The 23,253-nt window shown below is 43.4% G+C and overlaps 1 protein-coding gene across 2 annotated transcripts in view; it reads right to left on the bottom strand.

Annotated features, from left to right (window-relative positions):
• Positions 1-21,619, bottom strand: part of FSTL4 (follistatin like 4) — a 635,712-nt gene extending 614,093 nt beyond the window's left edge. Inside the window, exon 1 of one of the 2 annotated variants that reach the window (XM_029583824.1) lies at positions 21,237-21,619. In XM_029583824.1, the coding sequence (XP_029439684.1) occupies positions 21,237-21,453 (217 nt within the window). In that variant the 5' untranslated portion in view covers positions 21,454-21,619. The remainder of the gene's footprint in view (positions 1-21,236) is intronic. The other variant, XM_029583825.1, reaches the window with a different exon arrangement.
• Between the last annotated feature and the right edge of the window lie 1,634 nt (positions 21,620-23,253).

Here is a 23,253-nt window from a genome sequence, read left to right as displayed (position 1 = left end):
TGGAATCGATCAAAGAGATCACCTGGAATGGCAATCTTTCAACCCAAGACCCAATCAATGCCACTTCCTCCAATGCGCTCACTGCTGCATCCACACTTTAAAACTAGGTGGGAGAGGGAGGGAGAAGGAGTCTGTGGCACCTTGATTTGAATGTTAAATCAAAGGCAAAGAACTGCGCTCCTGGGAAACAGGGTAGATGAATAGAAGTCAGTGCAAATGTTTACATTTGCCCAATCCCTGAGGCTATGACGTATGCAAAGAAAGAGCAACATAGAATGTGACCTCAGATAAGGACGACCCCCCACCCCGAGGTCCATCTAATATTCCCACCTCCAAACCAGTAAACTATGGGCCTAACCAATGCAGCTTCCATGTAGGAAGAACAAAGCTTATCGTATGCTCAAGCTGCTATAGGTAGCAAAACGACTGGCTAAGAAAATCCCACTGATGTCAGATTATATGCAACGCCTTCATCATGGTAACCCAACTAGTTAAAACACAAAAAACAAACAAACAAACAAAACCCACTATAGGCCTGATTTTCAAAAGGATTTGCATGCTTAAAACTGGGTTTCATGTGTGTAGATGCATTTTACCCATGCTAAGTGGCTTTTGAAAATTGCTACAATATATCCATTGAATTGTCCATAGGTTTGGCCCACGTTAAGTGCACTTAAAGCAGGTAAATGGTGTTTGAAAATTGCTACGAAAGTACATTACATTTTACATGTGTAACTCTGTTGAAAATTCACCTTTAATTGAACAGTAGGTTGTTCACTTAGAAAAACATAAGAACATAAGAAATTGCCATACTGGGTCAGACCAAGGATCCATCATGCCCAGCATCCTGTTTCCAACAGAGGCCAAACCAGGCCACAAGAACCTGGCAAGTACCCAAACACCAAGAAGATCCCATGCAACTGATGCCAGCAATAGCAGAGGCCATTCCCTAAGAACATAAGAAAATGCCATACTGGGTCAGACCAAGGGTCCATCAAGCCAAGCATCCTGTTTCCAACAGTGGCCAATCCAGGCCATAAGAACCTGGCAAGTACCCAAAAACTAAGTCTATTCCATGTTACCGTTGCTAGTAATAGCAGTGGCTATTTTCTAAGTCAACTCAGTTAATAGCAGGTAATGGACTTCTCCTCCAATAACTTATCCAATCCTTTTTTAAACACAGCTATACTAACTGCACTAACCACATCCTCTGGCAACAAATTCCAGAGTTTAATTGTGCGTTGAGTGAAAAAGAACTTTCTCCAATTAGTTTTAAATGTGCCCTTGATTAATAGCAGGTAATGGGCTTCTCCAATCTTTTTTAAACCCAGCTACACTAACTGCACTAATCAATATGTAAAGATGTCCTGTGCCAGCTTTCCTATTTAAAAAAAGAAGGCAAAAACTTTCAGATGAGCCAACATTCCTCTACTTGAAATAATGGGAAGAGAGCACTGCTCCTTCCACTCTTGTACTAGCTTCATGCTGGAGTAAAACAGATTTGTGCCCAAGGCTCCCGGGTAGATGGGTGTTCAGGAGCACCTCAGTTGCACTCCGGCAACTGAGGTGTTTATGGACAATCTTACTTCATGTGCACAGAAAGATCTCTTTTCCAGGCAAAGCCCGAAGACTTTTTTTTTTTTTTTTAACCAAATATCTCATGAAGATTTCCATTTACAACTTTTGCTATTTAGCAAAAAAAAAATCCTGCTATTTCTCCTTCAGAGGCAAAAAACAAGTGGGTGAATCAGACCCTCGGTTTTATAAATGGCTGGAAATGAAGTTTTGAGACCTTATTTTCACATTAGAGTCTGGAAGTCTTTCTACCTGCAAGGCTCCAGATAACTATTTGCCTGGCTGGTAACTCTGTATTCCTCTAGATCTGGCAGAGCAAGACACAAGTGATGAGCCGGGATGGGCACTCGTGATGGAGCTTCCTCGGGACATGCAGATTGCTCCCATGGGCAAAGCCTCTGCATTTGGAAGGTGGGCTTTTGATACGGGGCTTGTGTGAGTTGCCGGGGACTGGGGCTCCATTCATTCTCTCTTGCAAGCACTGGCCTGACAACTACCCTGAGTTTTCCAGGAATATAATTTGTTTTTAATTACCCTGGAATAGCTTTATAATAGTCCTATCTGTGCATTAAGAAAACATTACAGAATAGATCGGATAAGGATTCTTCTCACCTCTGCAGTATTGTTTTGTGTTCCTATGGTCAGAAACACAACTGTGCCATTTGCTCATGCTTAATCAAAATTCCAAAGTGCTGTATAAAAGAAAGTCTAAACTTGATACAAAAGTCATTTACTGAGCATGTTACTAATGCTTTTCCCCAACAATGCAATCAGCTATGTCATAGTGAGTAATACACTGGTAGCTGTATAAATCAGCATATTGATTTGCAGTCACGTCTGTTAGAAATAATGCTTTTTATTGTCAGGAATTTAGGGCTAACTTTTCAGTAACGTGCCTAAGGTATGTGCGGACTTCAAATCCCACGCAGAACAAGGTGATTTTCCAAGGCAAGAGATCCGTGGACGCTGTATTTAGGGAATCTGATAGGCACGTACATTTAGTAAAAATAAAACAGAGGTGTAAAGTCAGATACATTAGCAAGTGTACCTTTTAAAAATAAAAAAAGTACACACAATGCAATTGCATCTAATACATGTCCCCCCCAGAACACCTCTTGGTTTATGCAGCCAAGTTTGTATGCTCTATTAAAAAAAATCTACATTCAGGCAGCAGAAAATCCAGCTAACTTACGCACGGCAGGTTGACTCCGTTGATACCTAAGAGGCTGCAAGCCTTTGAAAAATGTACCCCGTAACACAGACTTCCCTTCTTTCTGTACAAATATTAAGTTTGGTTTCTTAATCTGAATATTTTGATATTAACTGATTTTCATTTCCAGTGAAGTAGTTAAATATAAAAAAAAAAAATCATAAAAAGTACAGAAAATAATTCATCCCATACAGCATTAGCCGTGGACAAGTACTGGATGGATGAACTGGTCTTTATCTGGCATCACTTCCTAGGTTACTGCGATACGTCCATCTAAAGACCCCATCATTACGATTTAAATCTATGTAGACCATGTTTATACAGCCTTCAATAAATTCCCAATTCGATGGTTACGATATCACTAACACTGTATTTTGCAGCAATGGCACAGACTTGATTTTCTCTTGTTGTTTAGCCCCAAGCTCCATGATGAAGTGCAGATCTCCAGAATATATCCCCCCCCCCCCCCTGGGAGAAACTCGCATTGTAAATATTTGTTCCTAGGTAACATATGATGGCAATTCTAAAATAAATGAAAGGAAAAAAAAAGTCAACATCGGGAGTTAGTTGTAGGTGAAGTACTCTACTGTAGGATAAGTCAAGAAGTACAGTGCCTGATAAATTGAACAAAACCAGTCCGGTTAAAAAAAAGGGGGGTCCTTTTATCTTCAGAGCTTTAATATGAAAACCTGGCACTCGATTTCTTGAAGTCTCATTTCTAGAATCGAACAGCAAATTGCATGCTACTCCTATCAGTCATTTCTTTGCTAGGTTATTGAGGTTGAGAAAAACTATAGATATCTGATGCTGTAAATCTTTTTACATCCTGATTTTAGGTGAATCAAACCTAGATTTGTACAGGGAAGTATTTTATATCGGTAATGTCAATGGTTCATTTATAGAAATATTTCTGCAGTCTAATTCATCGTATGATGATGAAAAACCAAAGAACGTGTTCTATTTTGTTATTTCCAGAATCTACCCCCCTGCAAAATAAGCACAAAAGAGTCAGCCGAACCGAGATTGGACTTTGTCTTGGAGTGTGCGGCTTTCAAAGGTAATTCTTTCCACCCAGAAATGACTTGTTCTACAATTGCCTGGCCGATATGTGGCTAGACTGACCCATACACGCATGTGAATACCCAGACTGAGCAGAAGTCTTCCCGTAGGCAAAGTTGGGGAGCGGTTTGGACTTACGCGTACGTATGTGGATTTTCAAGTGTGCACGTAAATTTCCATAAACATTTCTTGTGCACAAGTCAGGAAGGGTAATTTCAATGGGATAATTCTGAAAAAGAGCCACCACGCATAAATTGATGCAACTTTTAAATGTGAATTTGCTGATTTCCTTATGCAGGATGTTACAAAATTAAAGGTGAATTTTAAAAGCCCAAAGCATGCAATAAATTAGCAGATGTGCCAATGTCAGGCTCGTGCACGCCGAGCGGATTTTAAAAGCCGCCGAGATACGCACCTATCTCCTGAAACACGCACATCTGGAAAGTTTTCAGAAAAAGGGGCAGGAACCTGAAATATGCGTGTAAATACTCACACAACCCAGCGTGCGCCGAGGTCCCCTCCCGTGTAAATTTACTTCTGCTATGGATGCCGTGTAAGTTAAAAAAAAAAAAAAAGAAAGAAAGAAAACTAGGCAGATCTGTAGGGTTTTAAGGGTCAGGGCTAACTGGGGGGAGTGAAGGCTGTCAAACCATGGGGGGGGGGGGGGGGTTGGTTGAAGGTCCTCTCTCTTAACTGGGTGAAACTGAGGATGTTTCTTGAAAGAAAAAAAAAAAGCCACCTCCCCCCCCCACAACTTTACATTGGTTTCAGGATTTCTCCAATTAAAACCCTGTAGTGAGTAATTTTGAAACCCATTCCCGACGGCAAAACACTGCTTTATCCATGGAAATGGGCTTTTACAAAAATTGCCTTAAGAACATAAGAACATGCCATACTGGGTCAGACCAAGGGTCCATCAAGCCCAGCATCCTGTTTCCAACAGTGGCCAATCCAGGTCATAAGGACCTGGCAAGTACCCAAAAACTAAGTCTATTCCATGTAACCATTGCTAATGGCAGTGGCTATTCTCTAAGTGAACTTAATAGCAGGTAATGGACTTCTCCTCCAAGAACTTATCCAATCCTTTTTTAAACACAGCTATACTAACTGCACTAACCACATCCTCTGGCAACAAATTCCAGAGTTTAATTGTGCGTTGAATAAAAAAAGAACTTTCTCCGATTCCCTGCCTATGAGTAAACTTACAGCACGCAGTCCCACTATACTTCTCACTTTTTCCGCAGTAGAACGGGGTATTCGCGGGGGACTGGGGAGGGGTTTGCGCTTACACGCGTGGGATTTTCAGATGTGGGCATATCATTTTTCTTGGAAAAGCTGCCCACACACAAATAAGCAGCCATCAATAGCAAGCAAAGATAGTTTTCTCTGGGGTCATTTTCAAAGGGAAAATACAGACATTCTTTCCCTTTGAAATTTTGGTGCAAAGTCCCAGGGGTAAAAAGGTCCCCGCAGACTTGGCGCCCCTGCGGGCAGTTACAAAACTACCCCCCCCCCCCCCCCATGATATATCACATCTCATTATGATATGCATGGCCCTCATTAGCCCTTCCCCAGTTTTATGGAGTTATTTTCCCAGACATCGCCAGCATTTGAGATTAGGCAGGGGGAGTGCAATCTGCATGCTCTGGTTATGATGTCAGCTTGAGTTTAGGACAGGAAGCTGAAAACACTTTGTCCAGATTTTAACTTCTACGCTGCTTCATTTCAATGTGCTCAAAAGCACCAACATGGTCCACAGTGAGGAACAGAAATACGACCGTAAGAATGAAATAAATAGAAAGAAGCTTATGTAAGTTTAAAAAAAAAAACAAAAAACGAATTCACATACTTTGCCTTGCCCCTCACTTCCTTGAGAGCAGCACTGGACATCAAGGACTACTATTCCTTTCATAAACACTAACTCAGGATTCAACAAACATGAAATATTCTCCACTAAAAACATCCTTGACTCAATAGCTGATAATGCTACCCAGTAAAACACTGAGCAGCCTAGCACAAGAAAGGTAAGGAGACACGGATAACAAGGTCATCCAAGGTTACACAAATTTATCTGCAAAAACTCGATTATGTTTAGATAAGCCAATTAAGATGCACCTAATAGCCCAGCACCTGCATTTCTTCTCTTGGCACATCTCTGATCTTAGTGCTGAAGGCCACGGTCATTGGCTCATTTCTGACACCCTTGTGCTCGGCTACTGTGTTAAAATACAAATGCAAACATTTACCAGAAGGGAAGCTGGATCCAAATTATTTTTGGGAATTCCTGAGACTAGTTCACTTGTTCCCAATGTGCAAGAACCAGCTGAACATTTCTTTCTGCTGCCAAGTTATAGATTTTATGAAATTTTAAATTTTCTTTTTATAGGAAGCAACTTGGCTACGGAACCACTGTATTCCAGACTTATATTTGCTCCTGGTGGGTGGAGAGAGAGAGAGAGATAGAGAGAGAGAGAGAGAGATAGAGAGACATATCTACAGTGGCTCCTTGTCAGACACAGGCCAGCTTTGAACTGATCCCCATGGCTTTTATTTGGTAAATTTGTTTACATACGTCTCATTAAAAAAACAAACAGTAAAAAAAAACCAAAGATTGGCACCGTGTTTCCAGGAAGAGCCATTGGTGTTGGGAATCCCGGCCGTGCTTAGGCCGCAGCGAAGTTTCCTCTCGGCGTTCTCCCCTCGAGGGAGATGCCGTCATCTTCCTTGGGCAGCTCCGCCCACTAGGCGCGTGCGCTCCCGACAGTTTCAAATTTAAAGGGGCCGCGGTGGAAAACCACGGCCCGGCCCCTTTCTCCACGTCATCACTCCTGTACTATTTAAAGCTGCACGAGACACCAGTGCTTTGCCTTGGCAACAGGTCGCCTCCTTGGAGCTCCAAGATGCTTCCTGCTGTCCCTGACTCCGTGCCCGATACCACTTGTTCCTGACTTCACTCCTGTACCCGGTTGGTTCCTGTTTCCACTCCTGCTTTCCTGCCTACTCTGCTCCCGCTCCTGTGTTCCGGTCCCCGCTTGCTGGCTTCTTCGGCTTCATCTTCCGGCTTCGCCTCGTCTGCTGCCTGCCTCGAACCTCTGGACCATCATTGACTCTTCTCGACTGCTGTCTGCCATGACTCTGACTCCTGACTCTCCTAGTCTTGATCCACCTCCCAGCTACGAGTACCACTGCAGGCCTTCCTTCAGTGGTTACATCTCTCTCTCTAGCTGGCCCAAGGGTCCATGCTCTCAACAAGTTTACCAAGGCCATGGACCCGGTGGACCTCTCTGGCCTCCAGGCAATCCCCTGCCTGGCCCAACGGATGCAGCAGCAGAAACACTGCTTAGATGTCTTGACCGCTACCGTCTAAAGACTAGCTAACTGCCTGGATTCAACACCCCTGGTGGTAGCCCCGCCGCTGGCTCCTCCAGTTGCTGGTCCAGCCGCATCTTTGCATCTACCAGTGCCACCTCGCTATGTGGGAGAAGCCAAGCAGTGCCGGGGTTTCATCAACCACTGCCTCATGCGGTTCTCCCTTCAACCCACGCAGTTCCCATCCGACCAGGTTAAGACCACCTACATTCTGACTTTATTGGATGGAAGGGCCCTGGCATGTGCCTCCCCGCTGTGGGAGCAAGGTGATCCACTGCTGGGGAATCTACAACAATTTTTGCACAATTTTAAGTTAGTATTCGATGAGCCAGCTCAGTCTACTGCAGCATCAGAACTCTTGTATCTCCGGCAAGGCTCCCGGCCACTGGTCAACTACGCAGTTGAGTTCCATACCTTGGCATCGGAGCTATGATGGCGGGAGGACAGTCCTCACAGCGTCTTCCTAGAAGGACTATCTCCTCCTCGCATTAAAGATGAGCTTGTGGCAAGGGACCTTCCTGATGACCTCGAAGGCCTGATCAACCTGTCAGGAAGAATTGATCACAGGCTTCAGCAACAAGCCCGAGAAGTTAAACCTGTCCATAGACCCGTTGCACTGGCTCTATCCTTCTCCCGACCAATGGCTCCACCTCCGGAACACCAATCCAGTCAGGGTGTGGAGTCCATGCAACTTGGCCATAGTCCCCTCACCCCAGAAGAAAGGAAGCGCCATACCCTAGGCTTGTGCTTGTACTGCGGTGGTAAGGGACACATGCTAGCACAATGCCGGGAGCGACCGGAAAACTCCCAAGCCTAGGCGTTACTGGGGAGCTAATCCTAGGTTGTGCAAGTCCTGCTCCCTAATACACGGTTCCAGTCACCTTGGAGTATCCTGGGGGAACTTTTGCTACCTTGGCTCTTATTGTCTCTGGGGCCGGGGGCAACTTCATCTTTTCTGTTCTGGTCCAACAGTTACAACTGCCCGAGGTTCCTCACTCGCCACCGCTACAAGTTTCTTCTACTCATGGCACTCCTCTGCCGGGCGGCAGTCCTCTGCCGGGCAGCATTTCATCTACCACCATCCTGAGATCCTGCACACTGGAATTCTCCACAAGGAGAAGATCTCCTTCTACATCTTGGACAAATCCATCCATAAATAGTGAAGACCAAATACAAAAAAAATCTCTTTGTGTGCAAGCCCACGATTTGTATAAACATAAAATCAGAAACGTGGTATCATGCTCTTTGTTTATAAATGCTATACTTCTTCTTAAACTTTCTTCAACTTAATATAAATATATTAGTAATGAATTAGGGACTGTCATACCACCCACTGTGCTTTCAAGTTAGTACTTGTATTTTGCACTTTGATGGGTCCTCTTTAATCATAGGTCCAGAAAGTCCAATATTCAAGACGAGACTTTAATACTTTTTGATTTTTGCTTAAAATATAGAAGATACTACTTCCCTTAGTTGATGTCTGAGTCAGTGGCCCGACGTGCGTGTTTCGCGGTCCGCTGCTTCAGGGATGTGTTTTGGCTGACTCTCTTAGCCCCAGCGCTCCTCGCACCACTCAGGAACGGGTCTTAGCTGACTTTCTTAGTCCGGTGCTCCTCGTATCACTTCATCGGGTGCTGCTGTGGGCGACTAAATTAGTGGATTTTGGGTCCCTCATGATTTCAGACCCGACGCCATTTTTCTATCTCTTTCCTTATTCTTTCCAGGTACAGCAAAGACTCTTGTTGCTGCCGTGTGGAAAATTATACACAGAGAGAAAGGGCATTTTGTGGGTGTTCCAGGTAAGGGTTTGGCAGAAGCTGTTCATCTGCATATTTTATTAAAAAAAAAAAAAAAAAAGAGAGTACGCATATACATGCATGCATGTTTTTATGCCTGGTAATCAAGTCACAGTTGTTAAATCTGACTGCAGTTTTCAGGTGAGAGCGTCTGGAGGATATGGTGAAAGGTCTGGGTAAGCTGGTGGAGTTCTCAGTGAACTGGTGCTTGGAAATATATGCACGAGTTAAGAATTTTCAGATGCAAGGTACATGTAAACTTCAGGCAAATTTGTAAAATGCCCGCCTCCGTGCAAAAACTGGAGGGGGTCCAACGCGCACATTAATTATTTAACATGCAAATCATTCACCTGTACTTTTATAAAAAAAAAAATAGGTGTATAAACTGTACAGATCCCTACTTAAAAAAAAAAAAAAAAAAGTGCATGCGCTGAACCATCCACGTGTACACTTGGGTAGGTGATATGTGGTATTTTATTAACTGTGCATAAAAATACAGGCGAAACTTTAGCAGTACCTACCTGTGCGTGCGTGAGTTGTGCACACGATTGAAAATTGCCCTTCAATACAAGAAGCCACTTTTGTCTTCCTAAGCGAGTCTCTTTCAGAGTTCAATTGCTACCATCTATAATCCATGCCTGGCAATATTACCTCTTGGAACCTGTCACTCTTGAGCAGATGGTGGTCTGCATAGAACAGATTAAACAGGCCATTCAACATTAACATGGCATGGATGAAACATTTTACTAAAAGCCACAATATCTCACCCTCATATTAAATTTAGTTGCTCTTTTATTACACCAGGGAGTTTTTTTCCCCCCTCAAATGCTAAACAATATGCCACTCTTTTAAGCCTCTTGTAAATGCCTTACACAATTGTGCAGTTCTTGGTTTTGATCTTTTTATTTCAATCGGATAACGGAACAGCTCCCTACTCTCTTTTTGTTCTTTTGCTGCCCTGTCCTTGTTCAAGAGGCAGACAAAAGGAGCCAGAAAAAAAAGAGTCTGCCCATTCTATGTGGCTTAAACTTTAATCTGAAACAAGCGCCTGCGATAAAATCGGTGCACCAAGTCCTGTCTCCAGCTGATTTCTTTTTCTTAATGCCCTTAATTCCAAAACCTTGTAAAATGGAAAGATTTGTTTCTTTCTCTGGAGCTGAGTGAATTCGCTGGGAGGCTCAGTGTCTGCTTTGTTTCCTGCCTCTTCCAGCCATCACCTTATGATAATTTTATTGTGTTTTCAATCTAGGGCTGTGTTGTTCAATAAAGCACAGACAATTGACCGTTTGGGGGGGGGTCCCCACTCCCCCTTTGTTGTAATTGCCATTCTGTATGTTAGCTCGGGAGCAAATGGTGTTATAATTCCTCCAGGGAATCAATATCTTCTAGTAAATATTCACTACCTTATTCAGGATGCAGATTGCAGTGTGAGAACGGAAATTTATTGCGTTGTAAATGTGGACAGAAGGTAGGAGGTTTAGTGCAGGCTGTAATTAAAGTTTTGCTGATAATAAAAAAGTGTGTGTGTGTGGGCGACCAAAAGAAAGCACCCAGGTTTACAGATAGACCATTTAGCTGGTAGTCCTAATCACACCATGCTTCAGGGTAAATTGCAATATTGCTGGGTTCCTTCCCTACATGGCCTAATTAGACAAAGCACAGTTCATATTACAGCTTTGCAGATATTTTTCGTTGCGATCTGTACAAATTCTCCATTCACTCTATGCCTGATAATTTGTGTAATCTTAACTGAGATTCTGCCACATGGTTCTCAGCAAGCGCCCTGCAAGGCTTGACGAACGAGTTGTGGACCCAGCACTGTCGATTTCTTTTAATAAAAAGGATGATAGCTGATTATTTAATTTAACAAGTGGACAATTATAGGCCTTAGGGGGCACAGGTAATCCATGAAAGAGTGCCCTGGTGAGAGGAGGAGTGGCCAGGTTAGAGCAATGGTCGGGGAAAACCAGGATTCAGTTCCCACTTCCCCTAATGACACTCCTTGCGACTGTGGGCAGATCACTTTATCTTCTGCTGCCTCAGGCACCCACTTAGACTGTAAGCTCTTTGGGGAAGGGACTGAATTCTAATAATGCTGTAAGCCTCCTTTGGAACTAAAAATTATCTTCAGATTTGGATGGGGCTCCTGACACAAAGAGCTAACCAACATTTTTTTTTAAATACTCACTGAGAACAATCAAATGAATTGTAAAAATATAAAAGTTAACCCCTCCACCCCCCCAAAAAAAAAAAAAAGTTCAGTTGGCCCATGCACGGGAGATGTTGGCCACATCCTTAGCTGGACCTATACTATGGAACACCAAGCCACTAGAGATTAGACAACAAAGAGACCTCAAACCTTTTTTAAAAAGTTTAAAAACCTGGCTTTTTAAACAAGCTTTTTTTTTTTTTTTTTTTTTAATAAAGAGAACGGAGAATAGAAAGTAAAATGGAGCAGGCAGTAGAACATCAGCACACAGGACTTATCTCAATAAGTGCGGATTTTATTATTTTATCTCACTACTAAACATAAATGAAAATATACAGTTCATAAGAATTATACATGTATAAAAGGACAAGATTTTTTCACATTCATCAGACAGGATGTATTATGAAATTATGTAACCAGACCTTAATGGCACTTGTTTGGAATGTAAAAACCCTATACAGTTATCAGCATTAATTTATGTGCCTCACTGTAAACCGTTGTGATGGTATATAACTTAACGACGGTATAGAAAAGATTTAAAATAAAAAATAAAATAAAAATGTTCAAAATTGCTCCTGTTCCACAGTTTTGCTGGCGCTAAGAGAACAGCACTCGGGGTGCTCATGGTCTCTGGAAGGAGGTATGCATTGGGTGCTACTCTCTCACAGTGTCTTATAGCTCCCCGAGTACTAGGGAGTGTACATTAGGGATGTGCAGAGGGACGCCATACGTTGCATTCGGGATTCGTCTTCGTCGGGGGGCAAATACGTTGCATTCGGCAAGGGGGCCACCCGATACATACATGCGTTAATTCTTATTCATTTCCCGGCTAAAATTAAATTAACTACAACCCCCCACCCTCCTGACTTACCAAAACTCCCTGGTGGTCCAGCGGGGAGTCCGGGAGCCATCTCCTGCACTCACATCCTCGGCTGCCGGTATTCAAAATGGCGCCGATAGCCTTTGACCTACCATGTCACAGGGGCTACACCGGTGCCATTGGTCAACCCCTGTCACATGGTAGGAGCAATGGATGGCCGGTTAAATTGGCTCCTTTAGGCAGCCGAATAATTCGGCGAAGATTCATTGTATTCGTGGGGAATCGCGATAGGTTTCGCTTCCCCACGAATACAACAACGAATATAGCCCTATACGTTGCGGATTACCAATTCGTAGGGAACGAACGCACAACCCTAGCGTACATTTGTTTTCAGCTGACATTTAAAAAATGCAACGAAACATGCTCTTTTGTATGTGCCATTTAAAAATGAAACAAGAAAGAAAACTTGGAGGAATATGCTGAGCGTTTCGTAATGCAGTCCCAGGTACCCAGCTCCCTATCCGGCTGCCACCGCCAAACCTCACTCCTCTCCGCCCCAGCATGGAAATAAAGCCAGGGCTGTTTTTTGTTTTGTTTTTTTATTTCAGGTGGTACACGTGCTGGTAATGATCACCCAGCTACATTTCCGTGGCCTGCAAGATCTGCTGCACGGTCTCCAAGATGTAGAACATAATGCCAGCGTTGCCTCCTTCCCTATTCCCCCACTCCCCCCCCCCCCCCCCCCCCCCCGGTGTAGGCCAGCAGGAGAAAAAAAAAAAAAGGGGGCAATCGTCAAGGACCCCGCACAGAACATGGCGACTGCAGCTGCCGCTGGAAGGGGCGTTGGAGTGCCCTCTCCCCCTCCCCCCCAGGAAAAGTGAAGATCCTGCAGCAGAGAGGTGAGGTTGGAGAACGGAAAGGGAAACTGCTGCCTGGTCATGGAAGTGGAGGAGAGAAAAAAAAGAGGACTGATGCTAGGATCCTGGGGAAAGGGAGAGGGGATTCAGCCTGCCTGCTAGGAGGGAAGAGGGAGGAGGGCTCAGTGAAGACAAGAGAGCCACTCTTTGCCCCCTATCTCTTCTTCTAGCAGGAAGCCTGAATTCTCCCCCCCCCCTCCCCCCACGGGGCTCTCTCTCCCCAGGGGCCCCACATCACCCCTCAGGGCAAAAGAGAAGGAAGGGATGATACGGGGCCCCTGGAAAAAGAGAGAGAGAGGATTCAGTCTGCTGCTATTGCATATGATGTCTGCAGGCCAAGGCCGGAGCCATTCTGCTCAGCCTCTGTCTGCCCGTGGCATTTTCAATAGGGGCGGCCAGGGGTCGAGACTGGAGCAGCCAGGGGTCGAGACTTCTCTAGGAAGATATTTTCAATAAGGAGGTTACTGGGAGAATAGGGGGGCTGTGGACCTTTTTGTTTTCTTCTTCCTTTCATCGCATTCATTTTTTTTTTTTTAATGTGGTTTTTATTTCTTTTTAAAGAAATTAAATACAAAAAAAAAAAGTGTAATCCCCGCCCCCCACTCTAGGTTTAGGGCTGAATATGGAAGGGAGATTGCACGAGAAAATTAATTAAATAAAATATATGCTGCAAGTACAGCAGACAACACTGATACTTTAATCCAGGGAGGAGGATCTGTCCCTTGCTCTAGAGACTTCTCAGGTTTTCACCTTGAACACTTACTCTATCACAGGGTCTCCTGCTTTATTTTCACCGGACACCAGGAGATTTCTTACTAAAAAAGGCGCCCGGGTACACCTCATCTGCTTGCTCTGCTGGCGGCAGAGCCCAAATAGGAGGCACTTGAAAACACAGGAGGTCCATATTCAGCCATTAATCGGCCTACCTTATCCCGCTAACGTAGACCATGCATTCAGCAGCACGGCCACGTCGCTGAATATTTCCAGCTATCTTAAAGTTAGCCGGATAACTTATCTGACTAACTTAACTTCTCCCAGTTATGCCCCTGGAACGCCCCTGACTTATCTGGCTAAAATTCTATCCAGCTGATTTATTTAGTCGGCTAAGTTATCTGCCTAAATGCTTTTGAATATGGAGCACCAAGCTCTCTGCTCCTCCCCCCTGATCTACACACGCCTACAGGAATTCCTCTTTATGCTATGGAAGCCGGTGAATTCTTCTAGCCAAGCAGAGGAGAACAATTTTATAGCCAAGTTAACAGGCTGAATTCTCTGAAATTGTCCAACCTGTGTTTAAGAGAATTCAATGTGCTGTCCTTTGGTGTCCAACAGCCAGAGATTAAGGGCCTGATTAAATAAAGATTTATTTTTTTTTGCCCCATTGGGAAAAAAAGAATGTCCTTTTTGAATAAGGCCCTAAATCTACAATACTAGCTTTCAGGAGAACACTGCACGAAGCAGCGGGTGTGCATTGAGGGGAGAAAAAATGACTATGTCTAGTGGCAGCGAATGCAAAAAAACGTTTCATTTTTTCCTGCTCTTTTTTTGATTGGTCTCTTGCTGAACTTTGGATTGCTTTGAACTGATTATCCAGTGATGGAGGGTGGGGGGGTGCTGAAACTGAGCTATTAAATCTATCCTCGATTAACCTAATGTCTTTAATAATGCAATAGATTTTTGGCAAGGAATAAAGATCAGATCTCATTTTCTGACTCTTAACAGTCTTCTGTCGCCTTCACTTATTGTTTCTAAATATATAGCTGCCACTTAGCTAATAAAATTGCCTCATGAGTCTTATTAATTTGCCAAAAATGTGTCTGCATTGCAAGATTAAATGTTAGAGCCTATATTTGATTTCCTTCCTAGTGGCGAGTGATTTTGCTGAAACGTCCTAGGTTGTGCGATACAGATAAGAAGCCCATCCTCCGAGACTAGGTCGGGCCCATGACGACATCCTGCTTCAACAGCACAAGACGGAGGCGTTAGACAGTACTCATATGATATTAGAAGGGCGATGTTATAACCGTGTGGCTAGGGCTACAGTGTCCGTTTAATGTGGACACGCACTCTTCAGCCAGTATTTGCAAAGAGAACTTTTGTGCATGAGTTTGCTTTGAAAATGCTAGGGTCAAACTCATGTAACGTCGCACTTCCTCTTTGGAGAGCATAATGTACGCAGGAGAGCGTAGGCGCAGACGTTTTAAAATGAAAAGCATGCGCATAAATTCTGACTCTGTTCTCCCAGAACGCCTCTCTGCAGGTCACATAAAAGTACGTGCATACGTTTACATGCACTAAGCCCCGGGCTATTTTATAATAGCCACTTCAGCACATAACACTGGGTTTTATGCCTATAGATGCCTTTGGAAATTATCCCCTAGAAGTCTAAATAGTAAGAAACTTATTTTTAAAGAAAAGTTACAGGTTAATTTTCAGTAATACACCTACCTACCTGCAGGGCTTCGTACATAAGGTTTCACAAAACCAATAGGGATGTGCATTAATTTTCAAATGAAGAAAAAAAGTGTGACAAAAATCACACTTTCAAATGCACCCACCACCAAAATCTGAGGGGGTTCCACTGGCTTTCATTTTGAAAAGTCAGCAAAACCCCTCCTGTATGAATCACCGGACAGCCCACCCTCAGCTAACTACCCACTGACCCACCTATCCACTCCAAAAACTTACCCCATCTGTTGGTTTATAGCAAGCCGAGCGAGAGCCTCTGTATAGAGTCAGTCTGGCACTCCCTATATAAGTACCACTCTAGAGGGGCACATTCAGAGGTATCCATAGGAAAACTGACATCAGTAAAGAATTATAATTTATATAAGTGATGAAAAGTCTAACAAGGTCTATAATTCTTTACTGATGTCAGTTTTCCTATGAATACCTCTGAATGTGCCCCTCTAGAGTGGTACTTATATAGGGAGTGCCAGACTGACTGTATACAGAGGTGTGCTCTCTCTCTCACTCCCCATCCCACAGTAACAGTATTTTAAATGCTATGTGCATACTTTAATAAAATGAGGAGTATTTTTTATGGACACACGGGCGTTCCTTTTAAAAATGTACCGTTTCTGTTCATTTTGTTTAAAAAAAATGAAACAAAATGAACATTTTTTGTTTGCACATCCTAAGAACCAATGGGATTTTCAAAATTATCTGGGTACATTCAGGTGACCCAGATTGGCCACAGATGTTGATGAGCCATTGGCTTGGTGTTCCATGGCGCTTATATTCTTATGTATAAACTGACTTTGAAAATCAAGTTGATATGCAGTTAAATGTACATGTGTAATGTAACTTGTTGAAAATAGAACACAAAGTTATGCACATGCGCAGCATAACTGAAAATTCAAGTTACACGTGTACATTAACGCTCCCCTAACATGCCCCTATTTCTATGTGGTGGGTCGTGCACAGAGAGGTGAGCTCACGGACAGGGCAGCTTAAGTCCCTGAGCTCAAGCAAGGCCACTTACTTCTTTGCCGCCACTGGGCATTTAAAATCAGCTTCAGGACTGTGCAGGGCTGGAGCAGCAGCAAAAGGTTTAAAGCCAGCATCTGAGCCCAATGCAGCATGCAGCGTCCGCCCCCACCACAAGTGAACCAAGGTCAGCTTGCCCACCCAACTCTATTTTTAAAGGCTCTACAACACTGGCAGCGGTTGGGTGGGCCCCAGTGCAGTTATCCCTCTCCCTTCTAGTACCTCTCTGCCCCTGCTTTGCACCATCAGTGCAGGTTAAAGAATTATTTTTTTTTTAAATTACAGTGATAATTTACTTATGAAAGAACAAACAGGACTTGTTTCTGAGGAAAAATCATGACGAATTATAAAGGTTATATGTAGAAAACGAAAAGGGATGTTATTGCATGTCATTTGTTGGATGATCATGTCCATACATAATGGTCTTTAACATAAAAATAGGTAACATTTATTTATTTAAAATATTTGAGGTCTGCTAATCAGGAAAATCTTAGTGGCTAACAATAAGCACGTACAATAAAATCAGCAAAATACAAACAATCAACAAAATATCTAAAAGTACAGAACACAAACAAATTAAACATGTGGGAACAAGTCTAGGGAAATCATATGATGGTACAGAAGGCTGGCGGATTAATTGCCAGGTTATCAGATCATCAAGGAAACACAGAAACAAAATTAATAAAAACACTGTGGAATGAAGGCGTAGCCTAATGGTTAGAGCAGTAAACCAGGCTCAAAGGTTCAAATCCTGCTACTTCTGCTGAGGCTCCTTGTGACCTTGGACAAATCACTTCACTCTCCATCGCCTCAGGTACATGCTTAGGAGTACATTTTCAAAAGAGGCTTTGCAAGTAGCCTGTTCTTGCATATATGCTATTTATAAATATCGTGAATACATGTGTATTATCCATTTCATGCATTCATTTTACTGGTGGAAAAAGAGCTGGTCTAGCAGTGTTCTGGGGTAGGGTTCAGAAGAACATGTGGTCGTTGCTGTTTTGTAAGAGATATACGCATATACATTACCGAACTTATTCGTACATGTTTATGCCTGCTAACGGACTCGTGCAAGTGAAAAATCGGACTTGTCTGTTGTCTGCAGTTTTCGGGTGGGAGGTCTGAGTGATCTGTGGGGTTTCAGGATGAAGTGCTAGAGGATTTAAGCAAACTGGAGACAGACTGAGTGACCTGGCAGAGGTATCGGCAAACTGCTGATTTCAAGTACACACACACACGCATCTATTTTCAAAACGATATACACACATACTTTATAAAATACCTGCCTCCGGGTATAAATCAGGGTTATTACGCGAATATATTATATTTCTTTTACACACCTAAAATATATGTGCCTAGAGAAAGAATGTGTTTTCTTGAACTGGATATTCACGCGTTCTGAAATATACACTCATACTTCTGGTGCAGAACTGTGCAGTATTTTATAAGCTGTCCAGTTCCCGTTACAATTTATAAAAATACTGGCATAGATCTACTTATTCATGCAAATGCTGAACTGCAAATAGGTCAGGAAGTTAGGCTTCCTGATTGTAAACCCAAGGGGGGCAAGGAAATTTCTACTCTACTTCATTTGTAACTCAGTGAGGCCTTGGAAAGCCACGTAATTAAATACAAAGTGGCTCTGTGTTTTTAAGAAACCATGCCTTCCAAAGAAATTATTTGCACACAGCAGGCAAATTCTACAATAACAGGCTTTCTCCACAATAAATGTTTTAGACCGAGTATTTATTATAAAGGAGAGGTGCTATGAGATCTTTCTTCACGGACTACTCCCATTGTGCAATCATTGGGCATCTCGAGTAACAAGAGCTGGCAGCTTCAAAATGAAAAGCGGCAACAAAAGTTAACTTCCACCCACTATAAGAGTTTGTTTCTTGGTGACATCAGTCAAATTGTGTGATGTTGCAAGGAACTCTCTTATTATGCATAATTCATGTTTTTCAGCTATTGACATCGCCAACACAGAATTTCCGAGTATCACAGGCCATCATGCATTCACCAGCTGTAGGGGGGTCAATGACATCTGCAAGCAAGTCATCCAACCGCAAGGTGGGCTGAGACAACCCACAGAATGAAAAATGTAGAAATGCCCACGATCAGTGATTCCGAAGAGGCATTGTGGAATGTAATTGCCTTCAGTGTGTCAAAATGAAGTAACAGTAATACAAAGCAGTTTTCTCTGATGAGACTTTAATGTGACATTAATGAGTAGCTTAGCAAGAATACAACTGATTTGTATGAGAGCTTAAGTGATGAAAGAATTACATAGTTGTCTCTAGTTTTCTATTTATAATGTACTTTCACTACTAACAGTAAATGAGAACAATACATTTGTGATATGGTGATCCAGGCTCACGGGGACCATTATTTCACTGTTTTGTAAGCTATGCTTTCTTTTATTTAAGTTATATTGATCAGAACTGGTGTCTCCGTTTTTGATGATATCTAGCTTACATAATATTCTGTTTCGGGTTTTTTTTTTTTTGCTATTCTCTGGATATACCCTGTAGACATAGCAGGCATTTGAAAGAGGTTTGGCATCCACTCACTTCTGGTCTTCTTTCAACCTAACCAAATTAATGTAACTGTGCAGCACGCAATGATAAAATGTATCAAAGTTTTGCTCCAGTGCCAAAATTGCTCTAGATTTATCAAAGTTAAGGGGAAAAAAAGGTTAGCATTTATAAACTACACAGAAAGAGGAAGACAGGCAACAATATCTGGAAAAGCTAAGAGAAAATGGGAAAGTAGTCAGGAGAGCGAAGGCACAAACGGAATAAAAATTATCTAATATGGTAAAATGGGACAAGACTTTTTTTTTTTTTTTTTTTTTAGACATGAGTGAGAGGAGAAAGTGCAAAAATGGGATTGGAAGTCTCGAAGGTAAAGGAGGCACTGTGTAGAGCTTATGAGAAGAAAGCAAAATTACTTAAGAAATATTTCTGTTCAGTAGGACCATAAAAAACTGCCATAAGTGGAAATGGAAGCGAGACAGACCCCCCAACCATTTTCAAAGACTGTGCTCACGAGAAACTAGTAAATGTTAAAGCAAACAGAGCCCTAGGACCAGATGGGTACATGTGAGAGTAGTAAGGGAACTTGGAGAAGTTCTGGCAGCTCCACCGTCTTAGCTTTTCACTACTTCTTTCCCCTCAGGAGTGGTTTTGAAGGTGACCGGTAGAAATGGCTCCTCTTCATAGAAAACTGCAGGCCAGTTGGTGGTGAGTAGATTAATGGAATCACTGCTGAAACAGAGCGCAGTGCAAGGTCTGGAATCCAACAGATTGCGGGATGTAAGGCAGCAGGGCTTTTACAAGAGGTAGGCCTTGTCAGATGAATCTAATCAGTTTCTTTGACCGGGTGACCAGACAGATCAGGGAAGAGCGCGTGATGCATGTGCAGCACTTGGATTTCAGCGAGGCTCGACACAGTTCCGTAGGAACTCATAAAAGAACAGTGCCCTAGGTAGGAGCCCTAAATTTAATGACTGGGTTAGAAACTGCATGAGTGAATGGTGACAAATGGTAATGACAAAACAGAGTACATGCTGAGCAAAGGGAGGTTTACCAATGGTGCAGTGCAGGGATCAGTCCTCAATGCAATCCTATTTAACATTTTTGTAGATGACGTTGTGGAAGGGTTATCAGAGAAAGATTGGCCTTTTTGCAAATGATACCCTGGAAGGTGTGGAAAACACGAGGGGGGGGGGGGGGAAGGGGATCTACCAAAGCTTGCGTGTTCAGATTTAATGCTAATGTGACACCTGCCCCCCTTCCCAGGACAAATGTGCCACTCGTGTCACGGAGGGGAGCAGCAACCTAGAAGAAATACATTTTCACGCATTCCCCCTTTAAATCTGGATGGAAAACCATGAGTACATGGGTTCAGTTACCTGGAATAGGGATGACGCAGTCACCTGGTTCCCTTTCCATGCCCTGATGAGACCCCCACAATCTTCACTCTGCTGATTCTGCTTTGAGTCCTAACCCCAAACATCCCCTATCTGAGGCAGAGATAGAAACAACTCACCAAAACAACAGAATTCAATGAAATCTTTACTTTGGGATTTCCTTGCATAAAACAATAAGCAGGGCTTAAAAACCTTTTTATATCAGAATTGCTTGATAACTCCAAAGAATGATGCACCATAACATAAACTCTCAGAAAGGTAAATAACTGACCTCAAAAGTTATAGATCAGGGATAGGCAACTCCAGCCCTGGAGTGCCAGAAACAGGTCTGGTTTTCAGGCTATGCACCATGAATATGTATGAGGTATATTTGCATACAATGGAGGCAGTGCATGCCTGGTGAAGGCTTGTTTGGGGCACTCCAGGCCCGGAGCTGCCTACCCCTGTTATAGTTGCAGTGGAAGAGAAAACTGCACAAGCCACTCTTAAAAAACAAACAAACAGTGGGTAGTGCAAAACATTTTTACTTAAATAGGGAAAAATGAATGGACAGCTGGCAGAAAAAGAAAACCCAAGACCTTTAGTCCTCACAATGTAATAAATAGAAAACGTCCCCAATAAATGTGCACAACAATGGCAGCATGTTTATTCAGAGCTCCTTGTATGTACTCATCCTGATTCCTAGGAAGCTGGCTAAATGCTTGCAAACCTTAGAGGGAGAGCAATGTCTTTGTAAAACATTCAGTAGACCCCACCCCAGACCCATTGGCTTAGGCATTGCTGAAACAGTTTCACTTTCCCCCACTTAAAAAAAAACCAAAAAAAAAAACAAAACCAAACTCAGTTGACACTCAAACTCACCACTCCTGGGACTGAGGAGGTATTGAAATCTCTGGTATCTCCCTGCACTTGGATAATCAATGTTTGCTCCCAGATGAATGCACTTCTCTCTGGCCTCTGAATTCCCCTGGAAAACACACACCGTCTGCTCCCAAATGCTTGGAGAAATTCTGTGTACTCCCAAAAGGATTAGGTCCCCGTGGTAGCTGCTCCTGGGTCTCTCTCTAACTTTTGGCATCAAGTTTGTAATTCAGTTACAAAAGCCCACAGTGGGGTAGGGAAGCACAATTAGGAAGTGCAGGTTCCATTGGCCCTGAGGCCTACACTCAGCTCTGATTGGTGCAGAACAAGTCAGCAGGGCTCCCTGAGATTAAGCCTGCTCTGTATCTCTTTCAGTGCCTTACTCTCAGCCTAACGTTTAACCCTGTAAAGGCAGGGCTATAGCAATCCTGGCCCTCGCCAACTGACTTCAGCAAGCAAACAGTACCAATGCTTGTGACCAGAAAGCAGTTCAGTAAGCCCTTCCCTTAATCACCCACACTGAAACAGGTATCTGATCAGGTTTTAAGTGACTGCTAGGGGTTAAAGTCCTAGAAGAAGAGTCCAATTTACCATCCCCCATCTCACTAAAAAAAAAAAAAAAAAAAGCAAGGTCATGCATTTGGATTACAAAAAAACAAACAAACAAGGGACCAGTTCTGCAAAGGGGGTGTAGTTCTTCTGTGCTCAAACCAGGAGCTTAATCCTGGGGTGATCATATCTGAAAATCTTAAAGTGGCCAAACAGATAATTCCACTTCAGAATGGACCCTTTGCCAATCCCCTGCAAAAGGAAGTTCAGAGCACTTGGCTCATTTGCTTACCTCATTTTTAGGTATTCTTTTAATGAAGGGAGTTAAAAAAAACAAACACAAAAAACACCTTGTCCATCTGTCCTGTCTCTGACCCCCCCTCACCATGCAAGAACGGCAAATGGCAAATGTTTCTGAATCGTTCTTGCCTTATGGTCAGCTATGGGTCAGTGCGGTGCAAGACAAGTACTTGCCACTTGGGGCCACTTTTGGAAACAGGATGCTGGGCTTGATGGACGTTTGCTCTGACCCAGTACGGCATGTCCTTACGTTCTTATGCTCACCACGCTCACTGCGTTGAATGCTTGTGATGCTAACAGCCCCCTTTTCTGTAGACAGAACACACTGCAGAGAAAGCGCGGGGAGCGGAGAGGCCATGTGACGCCTTCACGATTGACGCCATTAGTCACTCGCTGCAGCGTGTGGCCGGGGCAGAGCGGCTGGTCCTCAGAAACGGGCAGGACTTCGTGAGCGACGAGATGGGACTGAAGAGAGGACACAACGGAGCAAACAAAGGGGGCATGACAGGCAAGCGCAAAAGAATAGACGGTGGCAGGCTGTGTGCATGACAAAACCTTGATGTGAAATTCAGAAACAGTAGTGAGCTTGAAGGCTACAGGAAATCTCCCAAATCAAACTTCTTTTACACCACAAATCTCACCAAGAATCCAGTGCTAAATCTCAGTCTGCTCATGTGACGTCGCCGCCTGGATGTCCCGCCTCCGCCTTAAACCTAACATGGCGCCCTCCCCTCCCCCGGTCCGAACCTGCTTCTTCTCTTCCCTCTTTTTCTATCACTGTGGATGACGCTCTCATCCTCCCAGGTCCCTCAGCATAATCTTGGGGGGTCATTCCCTGGTGCCTCCCTCTCCTTCTCTGCACACATCTAAAACGCTGCTAAAGCAAGTTTTCTCTACCTCTGTAAGGTGCTGAAAGTTGTCTCTTTCGTTCCGAGCAGGCCTCCAAAATGCTCCACCCGCCCTCTTGTCACCTCCCGCTAAGATTACTGCAGCTTGCTGTTTGCAGGCTGCCTGCCTTAACCATCTTTATCCACTACAATCTATTCAAAATTCAGCCCCACGACTCATTTACTTTGAGGTCAATATTCAAAAGCCATTTAGACGGATAACTCACAAGTTACCCGAGAGAGTGGCCGGCCTCCTGCATGCCTTCCGGACCTCTAAGATC

This window comes from Rhinatrema bivittatum, chromosome 18 (genome assembly GCF_901001135.1).
Source record: "Rhinatrema bivittatum chromosome 18, aRhiBiv1.1, whole genome shotgun sequence".
Classification (NCBI taxonomy): domain Eukaryota; kingdom Metazoa; phylum Chordata; class Amphibia; order Gymnophiona; family Rhinatrematidae; genus Rhinatrema; species Rhinatrema bivittatum.
Note: the sequence above shows the minus strand (reverse complement) of the source record. Positions and strands in the feature narration are given on the sequence as shown.